The sequence below is a fragment of the Castanea sativa genome, chromosome 6 (genome assembly GCF_040712315.1).
Source record: "Castanea sativa cultivar Marrone di Chiusa Pesio chromosome 6, ASM4071231v1".
Classification (NCBI taxonomy): Eukaryota; Viridiplantae; Streptophyta; class Magnoliopsida; order Fagales; family Fagaceae; genus Castanea; species Castanea sativa.
Genome location: NC_134018.1, coordinates 30966763 through 30983799, shown reverse-complemented (window position 1 = coordinate 30983799; position 17037 = coordinate 30966763). Strand labels below are relative to the sequence as shown.

The window sequence follows — 17037 nt, the reverse complement described above, 5'->3', positions numbered from 1 at the left end:
CTCTTCAATCTTCAGTGGCTCAAGTGCTCTCTTTAGTTTCTTTTCTCCTCTTTTCCTCTTCTTCTTCTTTTGTATTTTCTCTCTCACACCGGCTCTACTTCATGCCTTCATCATGCTCTTTTTTTTTCTTTTTTTTTTTTTTCTTTTTGTTTCATCTCCTCTATAGAAGATCCAGTGGCAATGATTTTTCGTTTTAAGAGGGAAAAAAGCCCATAATACATGCCGGCTGAATATTTGATTTCAGCTGAAATTTACCAAAACACCGAAAACACACTAGAATAGGTCGAAATTTTCTCCGAGGTGGAACAAGAGCATATCTCATTCCAATTTGTAAACCGGTACAAGATTTTCCGTCCGTTCCAGCTCACAACATTAGATTTTTGAGTGGGTAAAGTAGTGAGTTAAACAAGTCAAAATATATTGACTATTTATAATCGCCAAAAGTCAATTAGTGTTAGATTGGATGTATTAGTTAGTGGATGCAAATAGCTTTTCGAAGTTGACTTATATCATCATCATTATATCATGTGAAAACCAAAAAGTAAGGCAAATTGTTGTACTTTTGAAAATATTCAACAAAAATTTGTGGAAAAATTGGTGTTGAAAATGCTAAAAGATGTTGGTTAAACTACAAAACTCACAGTTAATTAGAGTATTTATTGTATGGTGGAATTGGAATTTTATTTAATGAATCTTGTCCACTCCATTTTTTTTTCAAATTATTTAATAAAAAAAACCATGTCTTCAAATTTTTTTTCAAATTATTTAATAAAAAAAAAATATAACCATGTCTTCAAAAGTTTAGAAAGACCTTAAATTTGGGAATTTTTTTAATAAACTCTTTTTTCTTATAGAATTTTTCTCTTCTTCTATTGATTTTTTTTTTCTATTGGGTTCAATTCCACAACCTTCCTTTAAATTATATGTTTAAAAAGAAAGTTGATTTGATAAGGAAAGAATTGGACGATTCTTGGAGATCGATTTAATAGGGGATGGGCACATTCAAAGGGCAAGTTTTTGAGGTTGAAAGTTTAAATTGATGTAGCTCCTACTCATAAATGTGCATTTTATATTGTCTTGGACAGTTGGACACAACTTCTAAATTTGTAAATAAGTTATACGTATGTGGGTTTTAATTAGTTAAACTAGTAAATTATCATGTCATTAAATAATAGATATAGGGTTCAAACATTACCTACACCAAAACTAATTGATATCTTAACGTGATGATAAGAGCAATTATTATAGAGTGAACGCTATAAGTTTAAATTTTATAAAATCTATCAAAAAAGCTATAATGGTGAGCAGTTGTATGAATTTTGTTTTTATTGTGGATGATTAGGGCATTTAAGTGGGGAATGTCAAGCTTTAGAGGATGTTAATTTCAATCATGAGACAAAAAGGAGCTATGGTCCATGGTTGTTAATGGACCCCAACTAGAGGGATAGGAGGTGGGGGCGGGGGGCGGGGGGCGGGTGGGGGATCCAATAGGAAGTAGGAAATTTGAGAAAAGTCCAAGCCTTCAACTTGGTTTAAAGGTTGGTTGAAGGAGCAGGAAGATGTGTGAAGTTCATGGTGCCAAAAAGGGAAGAAGAATTGGTAGACGTTTCATTCTTGTTGGTAGAGGAGATCTGGTCATTAAACGACATCTCCAATCCATAATAAAATGGAAAACTAAAGGTGAGCTATGAGAACAATCTTGCAGGCTCAAGACAAATTCTTACCCCTCATTAGTTTTTTTTTTTTTTTTAAAGAATAAATGGCAATCCCCTCATTAGTCATTGCTACTAAAAAGTCTACTACCCTCTGAAATCAACAGGGAGACGTTCATTTCAAATGACGCAAAATCTAGTACTTGATCATAAAAGGCTGATAAGGATAATTTTGTGATTAGCCCCTGACGAAACGAAAGGCGATGGATATAACGAGGTCGTCAGTTTTACTCATGAAACTACCTTCTTGTAAAGTCCACGACTCCATCTCATAGCTGACGACATCAAGCTGAAGGGAGTAAGCTGATGATATCAAGCTGAAGGCAGTAAGCTAACAGCAAAAAGCCGACGACAGTAAGCTAAAGATATTAAGCTCAAGGTAGTAAGTTGAAAGGGATAAGCTGAAGGGACATATGGACCTCCGCCAAATATATCCATAACCTTACCTGATCTCCACGCATGCGTGTATAAGGAGAATTTTTGCGCTACACACTTAACTCTAATTAAGGAGACTCCTATAAGGAAAAGAACTCTAGGAGATACACAAGATTCACGAGTTACTCTCCTAGAAGGAAAAGACTTCTTGACCAATGTATAGATGTCCACCCCACATTTCTATAAATACTCCAAAACCCTCACAAATTAAGGTACGCATAATTTATCTCAGCTCTGGCACTTTAGAGTTGCGAATAAGAAATTTCTTCTAACTTGACCGTTGGAAGGTGTTTGACCGATACCACACCGGTACTCCTTTTAAGGTCTTCAGCTTTTGTGTTGTACATGTACTTCATTGGGAGCACGTGAGGACCGTGTGGCTCACTGACGATTTTCGACATCACCAAGAGCCATCCCATAAACTCATGGTTTCATTACTTATGCTGAGTTGATAGGGATTCAAAAAATTAGATACTAAATTTTACAATTGGAACGTTAATGAATGTTAAAAAGACATTAATTTATAAATTATTTTTAGAAACTTTTTATAAAAAGAAAAATAAAATAACTAACTTATTTCATATCTTTTTATATTTATCATAAAGGTGGCATTAATACTTATTTAAAATTGTGTGTGTGTTTCTCAAAAAAAAAAAATTGTTTATTAATACTCTAAGGTCACCTGTTAATCGTATTAAAACCTTACCATTAACATTTTCTTGTTTAAATTTATAGGCATAATAATACCTTCCAGCACCTCCAATTACGAAACTTCAAGCAAGAAATTATTTAAAGGACAACCACCATATAGAAATTATCTCTATACGACTTACGACATTCACTTATAGTGACTAGCTAGAAGGGGCGCAATGTCTAATCATTAATCTTATTTGCGATAAGTATCCAATTATAGAAAATCAGTTCATGTTCTAATTATTACTGTTTTAACACATTTGTGGATTCAACAAGCTAAATTAATAAAATTTATATTTAGATATCTACCAAAAAAAAAAAAAAAAATCACAAAGTCAAAGCATATCAAAATTTTTACGTACCTTTGCCAGGGATATAAACCACGCCACTCCCTTGGCTGAAATTCACTCCCTGGTTATAACTCCGCAGCAACGTTACATTAAAACCCGTAGCCAAGGCAATCGATTCCACAGTGTCCCCTGGCTGAAGCGGATAAGTAATAAACAAACCGTAATCCTCCGAAACCGAGCTATTGCCACAGGAACATGTGACCGTGACATTCAACTTGGCATTGGTATCAGGTATATTGTTGGGGCCATAGCTATTATACTTCTGCAACAGCTGATACGTGGTCAGATTGGCATAATACTTCTGTGCCACCCTCAAGTACGTATCCCCTGAATGAACCGAGTACTCAAACACGTGACCCAGAAGCTCGCCGTTGATACAATCACATGGGAATGGAACATTGACTCTTACACCATCTGTAACACTGTCTTGATTGGTTATCGTTTGCTTGTTGTAACTGACAATTGTTTTAGGGATGATGTTAAGGTTTGACTGCAAAACTTGAGCTATGAATGTGAGATTTGACTCCGGCCACACGTAATATGAAGCTAAAGCCAAATCACATCCTTTACTACACTTGGATTCAGCTATGGAAGTAAAAACTGAGACCAACAATAACATCAACACCAAAATTCCCAATTTGGGTTTCATCGGATTGGCAAGGTTGGAATCCTGATTTGTGAAATTTCAGCAAAATCAAGAACTGAGATTTTGTCTATATTGTGATGGGGGGAAGAAGAGAGAGAAATTGAGTTAGAATAATTGGATTTTTTGGACAGTTTTGACTTTTTGAGATCTGGATTTGACAGAAAGTGAGATAGATGTGGATGGATGGTATTGGGTGTAAAGAGAGGATAAAAAAAGGGTTGTTTGAATCAGGCACATTAAAGGAAGGTTAGTTGACAAAGAAAGAAGTGATCCCCAAACGCCGTCATTGTTGTCATGTTGGGAATAGCTTGAGAACCCAAACTCTCAAGTGACAAAGATTACTCGCCTCCGATTTGGAATAGCTAATTTAGCTTTGTGCTAAATTTTTTTTATTAAAACTTAAGTGTGCTAAGATATAGTTGCATTTCAAGAAGAAAAAAAATTGTAAGAAGAATGAGGTTTTAAAAAATTGTAAGAAGAATGAGGTTTTAAAAAATTGTTTAAAAAAAAAAAAAGAGCCTACAAATCAATGCAAAATAGATTTGTCTCAGTTAGCTGCTGACAGTACACTCCCGCAGTTGAGTTGGGCCTAATTTTAGAAAAAAAAAAAAATTGTGAAGGAGTAAGAGTTTGAAGTGTAATATACTCAAATAATTCTATAGATACAATAATCATGTACTTAATTTCACAATTCATTGATTTGTGTAAGTATGAGTGGTTAACGTAAAGTGGTGAGTCGCACAAGACATAAAAATAATGTTTTTTTTTTTTGAGAATCCAGCCCAACAAGGTCTGACCTTTATTCATAATAAATGAAAGGAAACATCAGTGGACATCAAAACAAACTAAAGAGGCTATATCCTCAGGTAGTTCTTCTAGCCAAACCTGAGTACCCCTACAAGATTTTGCTTTTTTTGCTAAAGCGTCAGCAACTTGTAATGCTGACATTACAAGTACGTGGAGCATAAGTGAACACAGCTAGCAGAAAGTCCATAGCTTGAAACTGAATATCTTCAATGATATGACCATATTGTAAGGCATCCGAGGGCCCCTCCAAAATAGCTATAATGACTGTTGAAGAGTCACCTTCAAAAATGACTTGTGAAAGTCCTATCTCCCTGGCAAACTGCACAGCACAACGACACGCCATTGCTTCCAATTCCACCACCGTCTGAGCTAGTTGAACTGACATGGTTACAACGCCGATAGCTTCCCTACGTCAGTCACTAATCACGACGCCCAAACCAGCCAAGTTTTCTATCTTAAAAACCGCTGCATTGAAGTTGACCTTAAAGCTGTGAGCTTCAGGTGGACACCATTGTTGGACCGGAGGTGGCTCAGGAATAGTTGTAATGGATTCTTGGGCTTCTAGAAACTCCTAAAGTAGACTTCCTACCATTTGAGTGATCTTGTGCAGGGGCTGGGTTGGCAAACCACGTCTTGAGGCGTTGCGGCGATTCCACAGAAACCATGCGGTGATGATGAAAATTTCCTTCCTGTAATCATCAAAAATTTGCATGAACTGATCCAACAAATCCTAGAAGTTAGAAACCTGAGCCTCGGCAGCTTGCTAGGTCCAAGTAAGAGATGTCCACACCTCTGAAAGCTTCGAACATGACCAAAGTGCGTGTAATTCATCTTTTGGTTAGGCCTTGCACTCTTCACACGTATCCAAAATAGTGATATGCCTGCGTTGAAGGTTGACCATAGTTGGAAGGGAGCTGTTGCAAGCCCGCCAAGCAAAATGTTTGATTTTGTTGGGGACTCTCAGCTGCCAGAGACCTTTCCAGAACTTGCTTTGTTGCGCCAACGAGGAGGTACCTGCAAGATTAGTTGAAGCATGGGAAACTAAAAGCTTGTAAGCACTCTTAGTTGTGAAAGTACCAGAGGGGGTGATGCCCCATATGATCCGATCCTGTGGGAGTCGATTGCTTAATAGGATGCCACAAATCATGTCTGCTTCGTGAGGCAGGAACAGTTGTTGAATTTCAGAGGAATTCCACTCTCTTGTTTCAGCATTGATGAGCCTCTCCACTCTTGTATCAGGGGCAATGGTTGGCACAGGTAACAGTTCTGTGTTTGGACCGGTAACCATCTGTCCTCTCTGATTTTGACAGAGCTCCCATTCCCTATCCTCCACACCATCCCTTTTCGGATTACATCCTTAGCATTTAAAATGCTCTTCCATGCATAGGATCCAGTGGTAGACTCCTTAGCTTCAAAGATCGAACAATCAGCGAAGAATCTAGCTTTAAAGACTATGACATAGGGAATCTGGATTATTTATCATACGCCACACTTGCTTTGCCAACAAAGAATCATTGAATTTCTCAATGTCCTTAAACCTCAATCCTCCTTTCCCCTTGTCCTCACAAAGCCTTTCCCATTTCACCTAGTGCACCTTTTTATTAGCACCATCATACCCCCACCAAAACTTCCTAATGAGTGTTTCCAATTCCTTAATCAGCCCCTTAGGGAGTTTGAAGCAACTCATAATATATGTAGGGATGGCCTGAATGATGGATTTAATCAAAATTTTCCTACCAGCTTGGGAAAGGAGCCTCTCATTCCAACCTTGTAATTTTCTCCACACCCTTTCTTTAATATGGGCAAAGCTTTGTTTTTTTCCTTGCCCAACCAGTGCTGGCAATCCCAAATATTTCTCATATTGGCGTATAGCAAGTACTCCTAGAATATTTTGAATCCAAGTTTGCATGTCAGGCCGTGTGTTGGTGTTGAAGAAAATATTGGTCTTGTCCCTATTTATTTTCTGCCTCGAACCTCTTTCATAGACCGAAAGTAAATCAAGAATTTTTTGGCACTCCTCCTCTTTTGCTCGACAAAACATTACACTATCATCAGCAAAAAACAAGTGGGAAACCCGAGGACCATTCCTACAGATAGAAACACCTCTAATATCTCCATTTGCTTCTGCTTTTTTTTTAACAAACTCTGTAGACCCATGGCACATAGCAAAAATAAGTAGGGTGATAGAGGATCACCTTGTTTGAGCCCTCGAGATGGTTTGATGTTTCCCACTGGTTGGCCTTTGAGGAAGACAATGTAAGAGACGTCGAGCCCAGGGGTTGTAAGAGGTGCCATTTGTCGAAGAGCTTGGTCCACTTCCTTTGCCTGAAAGTCACGGTCAAGAGCTACACTCATCTCAGCTATCACCGCTGGCTCCATCCCATTCAAAATGGCATCAAATCCATCTGGTTGGGAAGTGGTGAACATGTCTTGAAAGTATCTTTGAATTATCATACCCATCTCAGCCTCATCCTCTATCCACAAACCAGCTTCATTTTCTAGACCTAGAATATAATTTCTTTTATTCCTTTGGCTAGCATGACAATGAAAATACCTAGTATTCATATCACCCTCCTTCAACCATGATGTTCTTGCCCGTTGTTTCCACAAGCATTCCTCCTTCCTTTTCAACTTATCAATGTCATTTCTCAATTGGAACACCCGGTTTGGATTTGTAATGTATCCACCCGACTCTTCAACAGATTGCAACTCCTTTAGTTTCCTTGTTAGAGTGTTTCGGACATGACCAAACATGTTCCTGTTCCAATCCTTCAATCTTTCTTGGCACATGAGAAATTTTTGGTTGAAACCTGTGACCAAGGAAACCTCACTGCTATCCCCCCATGATTCTAATCACACTTTCACATGACTCTTTTTTATCCACATTGCTTCAAATCTAAACGAACGACCTTTATGGTAGAACCTTTTGAACTCAGAATCCATGCATAAGAGAAAAGGCTTGTGATCAGAATGGTAGGCATCAAGGTGATGAACATGGGTAGATGGAAACCGCAACATCCAATCCACAGTGGCTACACCCCTATCTAACCGAATCCACACAATATGAGCTTCAGGCCTCCTATTGCACCAAGTGAAGGGAAAACCACTGTAACCCAAGTCTTTTAACCATCAAAAATCTAAGGCATCCCTAAAAGATTGCATTTGCCTTTTCAGTTTGTCAAGCCAACCCTGTTTTTCTTCAGCCAACAAAATTTCATTAAAATCACCTAAACAAATCCAAGGGAGAGAAAAATGACTGCTAAGGGCCCGACGTAGAGACCAGGAGTTTTCCCGGCTGGCGTTATCAGGGTCACCATAGAAACCCGTGAAACGCCAGGCGTCATCAACTTCATGATCTATAATGGCATTAATATGACGCTCAGAGTAAGACTGAACATCCACCTGAAAATCAGTTTTCCACAGTAAAGCTAAGCCCCCTCCATTATTAACCCGTGGGACTGCAAAAATATTTGTAAGCTGTATCTTTCTTCCAATTCTCTCAATAGTAGACTTCTCACTTTTAGTCTCCATCAAGAAAACCATTTTGGGATCTTTGTTGCCAACCATAGCAACTAGTTCGTCTTCTGTCTGAGGGTTCCCAAGCCCATAACAGTTCCAGCTAAGGCAACTCATTGGGCTGGGTGGGACTGGAAACCAGTCTCCACCTGTATATTTTCCTTGGCTTGCTTTCCTTCTGCCAACACATGTTGTTTTTTAAACCTCTATCTTCTGATGAACTCGATGCAGAACGTTTTGCCTTGGTGCTTACTTGTGCCTTCTCCTCATTACTAGGGGTAATATTGCGAGCTAACTTCTTAAAATTTTTGAGGGAAGTGGGTTGAAGTGAAGGGCTTACCTGGTTTGTGCAATCTCCCAAAGGTGGCTTAACGCGAGCCACATGTGCATGGCTAATAGTAATGTCCACCAACCCACCATAATTGGGTGGGGTCATATGTCCCACTGCATGTTCCCTTACACCATCCTTATCCACACGTAGCCACTGGATACTTTTAGCCACCAATTCTGTGCTTCCATTATTCGGAGTACTATTTATGGCCCTACCACTTTTTGAAACAACCTCACCCTTTTTGACCAGTTTGGATGAGACTACATCTTCCATGATTACTTCATGATAGGATCCAAAATCTTCACCGGTCGTCACCTCATGCCCTGCTCCTAGTTCCTTTCTTATCCCAGTGTCAGTAGGTGTGGCTTTTTCCTTGCTACCTGGTTTCCTCCACCACGGTGCATGACTCCGAGCACTCCCCGATATTACTGCAACTGATTTCCTCAAAGGTCTAACTGTTTCTGCTCTCATCCAGTCCCCAAATTGTTGCTCGTCTTTCTTCATACCACCCTTACTTCTAAGCCACATTTCACACTCACGTTCACCATGTGTCAGATGACCACACCAATAGCAGAAGTTGGGAAGACGTTCATATTTGAGCCCCACCCAACCTAACTATTTTCCTTCATACCAAAGCTTACGACATCTCGGTTGTGGCTTGGTAATGTCAATGGATATACGGACCCTCAGAAATTCTCCTCCCTCTCCATCATCCTTAAGATCAGCTACATCAAAAACCTTCCCGATGGTGTTGCCAATTGCTTTGCCTGTAGCTTGGTTGAGACTTCTTTGTGGGAGATCATGCAACTGAACCCAAAAGTTCACCCTAGAAAATTCCACCAAGGGGACTTCCTCCACGTTAGTCACTTGCTTGAAAGCCACTATGTTTTTGTCGAAAGTCCATGGCTCAAACTCAAGGACGCGAGCAAGATCCAGCGCATCTGTGAATTCAAACGGAAGAATGTTCTCTCCAAGATCTCGGATTTTGAGTTCGCTAGTGGGTTTCCACAGTGGTTTGAAAGTACGGGCAACAGACTCTACATTCAGCGTCCTTTTTGTGAAAAACCGACTGGCCAGCTGGTGCATTGTCTCCTCCAACGGTTTTGGCACCTCCGCACCATATTCCTCTTCATTGTCCAAAGTGAAATGGGACCATAGATTCTCTAAGCCGGCCATGATAGATGGATGCCGACTTCCAAACCTATCCTTCCAGCGTCTACAGATACTGTCCCAAGCAAAAGAAACAGTGAACAAAACGATCCGTCTTGCCAGACTTTGACTCCTTTGGAGGGAAACCTAAACCTAGGAAAGGGACAATATTCTACCGGCGGCGTGGGAAAACCCTAGCAGCCAGAGAAACAAAATACTAGAAGTCCAACCATAAAAATAATGTTAACTACTCATAATTGTATACATTAATAAGTTGTGAAATTAGATTTGTTTGTTTGTAAGCAAATGCAAATTGGTTCCACTAGTACAAGTTTGCTTTTTAACATCGACATATTATGTGAATACTAAAAAGAAAGGAAAATTTGTTGCATTTTTCAATATTCATAAAAAATTTGAGGATAAGTTTGTGTTAGAAATACTAAGAAGTGTTATACGGTGGAATTGAAAATTTAATGAATCTTATCCACACCATTTTTATTTTCAAATTATTTAGTAAGAAAAAGAAAATCATGTATTCAAAAGTTTAAAAAGACCAAAAACTCTAGGAATCCATTTTATAAACTCTTTTCTCTTATGAAAAATCTATCTTTTACTTTGATTTCTTTTTTCTTTTGGGTTCAATTCCACAACCTTCCTTTCAATTATATGTTTAAAGAGAAAGTTGAGCTAATAGGGAAAAAATTGGATGATTCTTTGAGATCGATTTAATAAGGGATGGGCACATTTAATAAGGTAAGTTTATGAGGTTGAAAGTTGAAATTGATGTAGCTCCTCCTTTTAATTGTGGATTTATATTATCCTAGACATGACTGCCAAATGTATGAATAAGTTATAAATATTTGGGATCTAGTTAACTTAATTGGTGAAGCTTTTTATGGTTGAATAAAAGATCTAAAATTGCTGAGATACTTAAAGCAATTTAACCATTGATCAAGGAGTTTGAAGAGCTTTTTCCAAAAGAGTTGCCTATAGGTTTACTACCAATGCGGGACATCCAGCATTGCATTGATTTAGCTCCTAGAGCTAGTCTATCAAATTTGCCACATTACAGGATAAATCCTCAAAAGGGTCATATTCTACAGGGGCAAGTGGATGAACATCTAAGCAAGGGGTAGATCAAGGAGAGTATAAGTCCATGTGCAGTACCAGCATTATTAACATCAAAGAAGAATGGGAGTTGGCGTATAAGTGTGGATAGTGAGCCATTAACAAGATCACAGTCAGGTATCGATTTCTTATTCCTCGACTAGATGACATGTTTGATATGCTAAGTGGGTTCAAGTGTTACACCAAGCTGGATCTCAAGAGTGGGTGTGGACTAATGGAGTCACCACCTATATTAGGTCTAGGAACCCTAAATATAGTGCCCTTAGGTGGAAGGACTAGTTTTACTACCATCGTATGGGTTTGAAGTTTAGGTATGAGGATGGAAAGGTGTTAGACACCTAACCCCACCCAACTCGTGGGTCGGCTTTCAGTCACTGTGTCTTATGTTTTAATCTTATTAAAGGCTCATTCAATATTGTTATCTATACTCACACACACACACACACACACACACACACTAGCATACATCTAGCAATCAACATGACATCAATCACCCCAAAAACCCTAACATACATCTATCATGTATATCATATCATCTCATCCAAGGTTGCAACAACAAGATATCATAAGGGCAAAAACATAGACATGACAACATCAAAGAAACATGTGATTGCATTCTAAAAATCAAGAACACATCATCCAACCAAGCATGTTCAACTCATCATTAAATATATATCCAATGTATATTCATGTGAATGTATGACTTACTTTACTTACCTTACTACATCTCAATACCTATGCATCAATGAATGGACATGTAAATGCACGCTCATGTTAAAGGCAAACAAACAAAAGAACAGAGACTCAAAAACATAAAAAGGAGCCAAAACAGAGGCATATGACACAAGGAAATAATGAAAAAGAAGTAGAAAAACTCATATTAGGGTTTCTGGGCTGAAGTATGTGTGCGAATACATAAGTTTGCGTACGCAGGCTAGTTGTGTGCATACAAAATTATGTGCGCGCAAACACGCCCCTAGAAACCCTAACTCAGAAACACAAAAACAAAGCAAAATTGAAACTAAGGAAACTAAGAGCCTAACATGTTTCTAATATAAAAATAAGCAACCTAAACCAACAATAAAAATATCCAAAATAAACAAAACAAAATCTATTCCTAAACATGCATTGGCTCTAACAACAAATAAGAACACACTTACCACATCAAAACATGTTCATTAAAATATCCAAACATTCAACTCTCTAATCAAAATATGGTGAGACACAACAAATCAAAACCAAACCGAATCAAATCATATTTCTATAGAATACACAACATATAGATTAATTAAGAACAACAAGAACAAGTTATAAAAGATCCAATTCAATGAAAAGTCATGAAGGGAAACTCATCTTGCTTATGGAAACACACTTGATTGATATTTAACAGGCCTCTCAGTGCCTACAGGATTAAGTTGAGAGAACAAGAGAATTAAAGAATACAATAGTTTTTGATAATCAAAACTCAAGAACAATATTAGTTTTGAAAAAAGTTTTGAGAGATTAAATTGGAAAAATAGTTTTTGCCTTAGAACTAACTAAAGAGAGGTTTTTAATTTGTAAAAAACGAGCAAAGGTGCTATATGGGAGTTTTGGAAAAGAGAATTAGAATTTTAGAGAAGATAGAGGCCAAAAAATAACTCTCTCTAGCTAGGGTTTGATTGGAGACATAAGATGAGTATTTATAAGTTAAAATTAGGGTTTTCAGACTTTTTAATAATCTTTGGGCATTCTCAAGGATCCATGGGCCAGCCCACATCAAAGAATTATGTTTTGGGCTCTTAAGATGAAGTTTTAATACCTAGAAAATCGGACTCCTCAGTTGGCCAAAATTCAAATAGTCATAACTCACTTGATAGGATTCTAAATTAGGAAAAAGTTGTGTTCAATTGAAGCCCAAGATATCTACTTTCCAATGAAATAAACCTCACTCAAAACTTCATTGTAGATCAAAAGTTATGGTCAAAATAGTAAGAAAATGTCATTTTTTGGTATCGATTTCAAAGCGATTTAAGCACTTTTTAGTTGTGATTCCTTCCAAATTATAGTGAACTCTTTAATTATTCTTAGTTGACATATGTCAAGCTCATCATTGGGGCCGAAAACCAAAATTTATTAACGTGTATAAAATGCGGTGTGTATACTGGGTATCACCAGATTCAAATCCAACAAGGAGAAGAGTGTAAGACAACTTTCAAGACAAAGGAGGGCTTATATGAGTGGATGGTGATGCCTTTCGGATATCCAATGCTCCCAGCACTTGAATGAGGCTTATAAATAAGGCATTAAAACCATTTATTGGGAAGTTTGTAGTAGTTTATTTTGATGATATCCTGATTTACAGTATGACATAAGCAGCCCACTATAATCATGTGTGAGAAGTATTGACGGTGTTGCAAGTCAATAAGTTGTATATCAACTTGAAAAAGTACAGCTTCTTGACTGATAAGTTGCTGTTCTTAGGGTATGTAGTTAGTGTGGATGAGATTCACGTTGATGAAGACAAGGTCCGCATAGTTAGAGAATGGCCAACTCCAAAGATAGTGAGTGATGTGTGGAGCTTCCATAGGCTGGCAACCTTCTATCGAAGGTTTGTGCAAGATTTCAGTAGCATAGTAGCCCCTATCACTGAGTGTCTGAAAGAAGGGGAGGTTCCCATAGGGAAAAGAGGCAGAACAGAGTTTGCCTTGATCAAGGAGAAGTTGAGCACTGCTCCAGTTTTGGCATTGTTCAACTTCGACAAGGTGTTTCAGGTGGAGTGTGATGCATCTGTGATTGGGATAGACACTGTTCTTTCAAAAGACAGCAGATCAGTAGCATTCTTCTGTGAGAAAGTTTGTGAAGCTCAAAGTAAATGGTCGGCCTAAGAGTTGGAGTTCTTTGTTGTAGTACGGACTCTTAAGCATTGGAAGCACTACCTGATTCATAGGGCATTTGTATTATATACAAATCATCAGGCATTGAAGCACATCAATAGTCAAAGCTCACATTAACCGAATGCATGCTCTGTGGGTAACTTATATACAACACTTCCATTTCACATTAAAGCACAAGTCTGGTGTCACTATTAAGGTGGCAGGTGCGCTCAGCAAGTGAGCTTCTTTGTTGACCACCCTATGTACTGAAGTTGTAGAGTTTGATTGCCTCAAGGAGCTGTATAAGAATGATGAGGATTTTGGTAATGTTTAGGGTAAGTGTCAACAAACTCATACTGCTATCAATAGTATGCATCTCTAAAAGTTCATTGAGGGAGCAGATTATTAGGGAGCTGCATGGTGGAGGTTTGGGTGGACACATGGGCAGGAACAAGACTATAGCACTGGTAGAAGAGAGGTATTATTGGCCACAACTCAAGAGGGATGTTGCTGATCATGTAAAAAAGTGTCCAATTTGCCAAACTACTAATGGTCAAACTTAGAATACTAGTTTATGTTGGAAAATCTGGTTTTGTATCTTATACAAAACACATAGCAAAAGCAACAAACATGAATCTATTTAATTCATGATTGATAACATGCATTATATAAATTTCAGAATTTAAGAACAAGATAGCGTACCTTGGTGTGGTAAAATTCAAAACAAAAGATTAGAAGTACTTGGGAATACTTTTAATCTTCACTGCAATTTTACTTTACGCCTAAAAAGTGTAATCTCTCAATCAGTTTCCAAAGGAGAATAATTGAGTGGCTTCACTCACACATACACACTATTTCACAATGATGTATCTCTAATAAATAAATAAAAATTTTGTATATTTCTCTATTTGTATCTAACTGATTATCTAATTGGGCTGGCCTATTGGGCCTTTCCAATTGGGATTCAGATCCTCTAGAGTTCCTAGGGTACTCTACCAAGTAGAGTTCATTAAATCCTAACCACTCTTTAATGATTTAATGGTCTAGATTCTGCCATGTCAGCATTTCATTAACAATCATCTTAATTATTTTGTTTACAACATTATTTTATTATTTTAAGAATATTATTAATGAAATGCTGACATGGCAGAATCTAAACCATTAAATCATTAAAGAGTGGTTAGGATTTAATGAACTCTACTGGTAGAGTACCCTAAGAACTCTAGAGGATTTGAATCCTTCCAATTGGGTTTTAGTGTGTGACTTGGAGTGTGACAAAAAGGACCAATAAAACACTAGCTCCAATAGGCCTTGGGCTTTTCAGTCAACTCTTGATAAGTCCGAAGTTAGCATTCATTATATTTAATATCACTATATAAATATAATTGCACTCTAGGCCTTATTAATAAATTATATCTCAAAACTTTATTATACATGCAACCCATTCATAAAATATTCATAGTAATACAAAGTGATGAATGTAAACTGCTACTTTGAAGATTACTACATCTTAATCCTTGAGTACCTGGTTTAATTCTTTAAGTTATTCATCATATATTTATGAAATCTAATTTTATAAATATATACTTTAGTATTTCCTTACTAAAGTGGTTAGGCCTAACACTCTGAATAACCAAATCCATTAAACTTATCTCAAGAGAATATTTTATATCTCCGTTAAGAAATTATAAATTATATCTTGAGAATATATGTTCCATTAACACTAAATGTGCCTGCCCAACATACTAAGGTTTCGATCATAACTTTAGATCTCACTCCTGATATATCAAAGCAACCTGCATTTCATGATCAGATTCATTATCCTCTCAGGATTAACAGTTTATGTAAATAGAAGTTGTGAAATTTATTATTCATTTGACAGTCATTAGGAGAATAATAAATCTCACAGCGGTCCAATTCAATATATCGTAACTCTTTAAATATATCAACATATCAACTAGAAGTCTTCACTTCCATGATCAAGACAAATCATCTTAGTTGATATATTATAGTCTTTGCAGATGAAATGCCCAATTTCATCACTGAATATGAACTATAATTCTGAGTTTACAAAGAACATGTGATTTATATCTTCTGTAACTTTTCACATAAATCACATACTATGCATCTTATGGACTATATGATAATGTCCAAATATTCATGTTACCATTATTTTAGATAATAATAAAACAACTTTATTAATTACAACATTAAGTCATATATAATGTCATACATAGCATTATACAATAGGATTTAAGAACACATATCCTAACAGTTTATACATGTCTTTACTAGTTTCACAAGCACAATGGGAGGATTTGTCTATGGACTTTATACTGGGTCTTTCTCGAACCCAGTGAGGTATGGATATTGTTTTGTTGTGGTTGACAGGTACTCGAAGATGTCCAATTTCATAGCATGCAAGAAGACTTTAGATGCTACTCGAGTGGCCAATCTATTCTTTAAAAAGGTTGTGTGTTTGCATATAGTGCCAAAGTCCATAACCTATGATTGGGAAACCGAGTTCATCAATCAATTCTGGCGAACCTTGTGGAAATGTTTTGACACTTCCATGAATTACAGTAGCACCAACCATCCTCAGAATGACGGTCAGATAGAATTGGTTAATTGCACTTTAGGGAATCTAGTGTATTTTAGGAGCAAAGCCCAAGCAATGGGATCTTGCATTGTCCCAAGTAGAGTTTGCTTACAACAGTTCAGTTAGCAAAAGCACCAATAAGGCTCCATTTGCCATCGTCTACTGCGTGCCCCCAAAATACGCTTTGGACTTGGTACCTTTATCTGAGCTTCCAGAATTGAGTCAAGCTGCAGAGAATATGATTGACTATATTCAGGCCATGCAAGATGAGGTGAGATAGAAACTTGAAGTTACAAATGCTAAGTACAAGGAAGTTGCTGATAAGAAGAGGCGTGAGAAGATCTTCAATGTTGGAGATTTAGTGTTGGTCTATCTTAGGAAGGAGAGGTTCTTGTTGGTATTTACAATAAATTGAAGGATAAGAAGTATGAGCCCTTTCAGATTACTAGGAAGATCAACTACAATGCTTATGTGGTTGCTCTTTCTCTAGGCATGAGCATTTCTTCTACCTTCAATGTAGCTAACTTGTATGATTATCATCCTCTTGATGAACTAGATAGTGGGAACTCGGGGTCGAGTTCTTTTTTAGTAAGGGGGGACAGAAGTCACAACACAAAATTAAAGGGGGATGCCAGTAGAGGCCATCAAGACGATAGTGTCAGAATTGCATGAAATTTTGCAAGTTAAAGGGAAACGACATTTTAATTCAGACTCATGATATAAGCGTTGATTAAATTTAGGCAAATTCCTTCATTAAGGCCTCGAAAACAGTGTTTGTGTTATTTATAGTAATATTTGTTTTTCCTTAATAACTTT

The 17037-nt window shown here is 37.3% G+C and overlaps 2 protein-coding genes across 2 annotated transcripts in view; both read right to left on the bottom strand.

The window, feature by feature from the left end:
* The window catches only part of LOC142641628 (uncharacterized), a 46184-nt gene extending 46055 nt beyond the window's left edge, over window positions 1-129 (bottom strand). Inside the window, exon 1 of the mRNA XM_075816096.1 lies at window positions 118-129. The gene's annotated coding sequence lies outside the window, so the exon portion shown is untranslated. The remainder of the gene's footprint in view (window positions 1-117) is intronic.
* An 8976-nt stretch (window positions 130-9105) lies between these two features.
* LOC142639783 (uncharacterized) lies at window positions 9106-9666 on the bottom strand. Its single transcript, XM_075813920.1, has one exon. The coding sequence runs from the start codon at window positions 9664-9666 to the stop codon at window positions 9106-9108; it is 561 nt and encodes a 186-aa protein (XP_075670035.1).
* Window positions 9667-17037: the final 7371 nt, after the last annotated feature.

Excerpts from the sequence above, each read along its gene's own strand:
- LOC142639783 (XM_075813920.1), bottom strand. The coding sequence starts at position 9,666 with ATGGCCGGCTTAGAGAATCTATGGTCCCATTTCACTTTGGACAATGAA.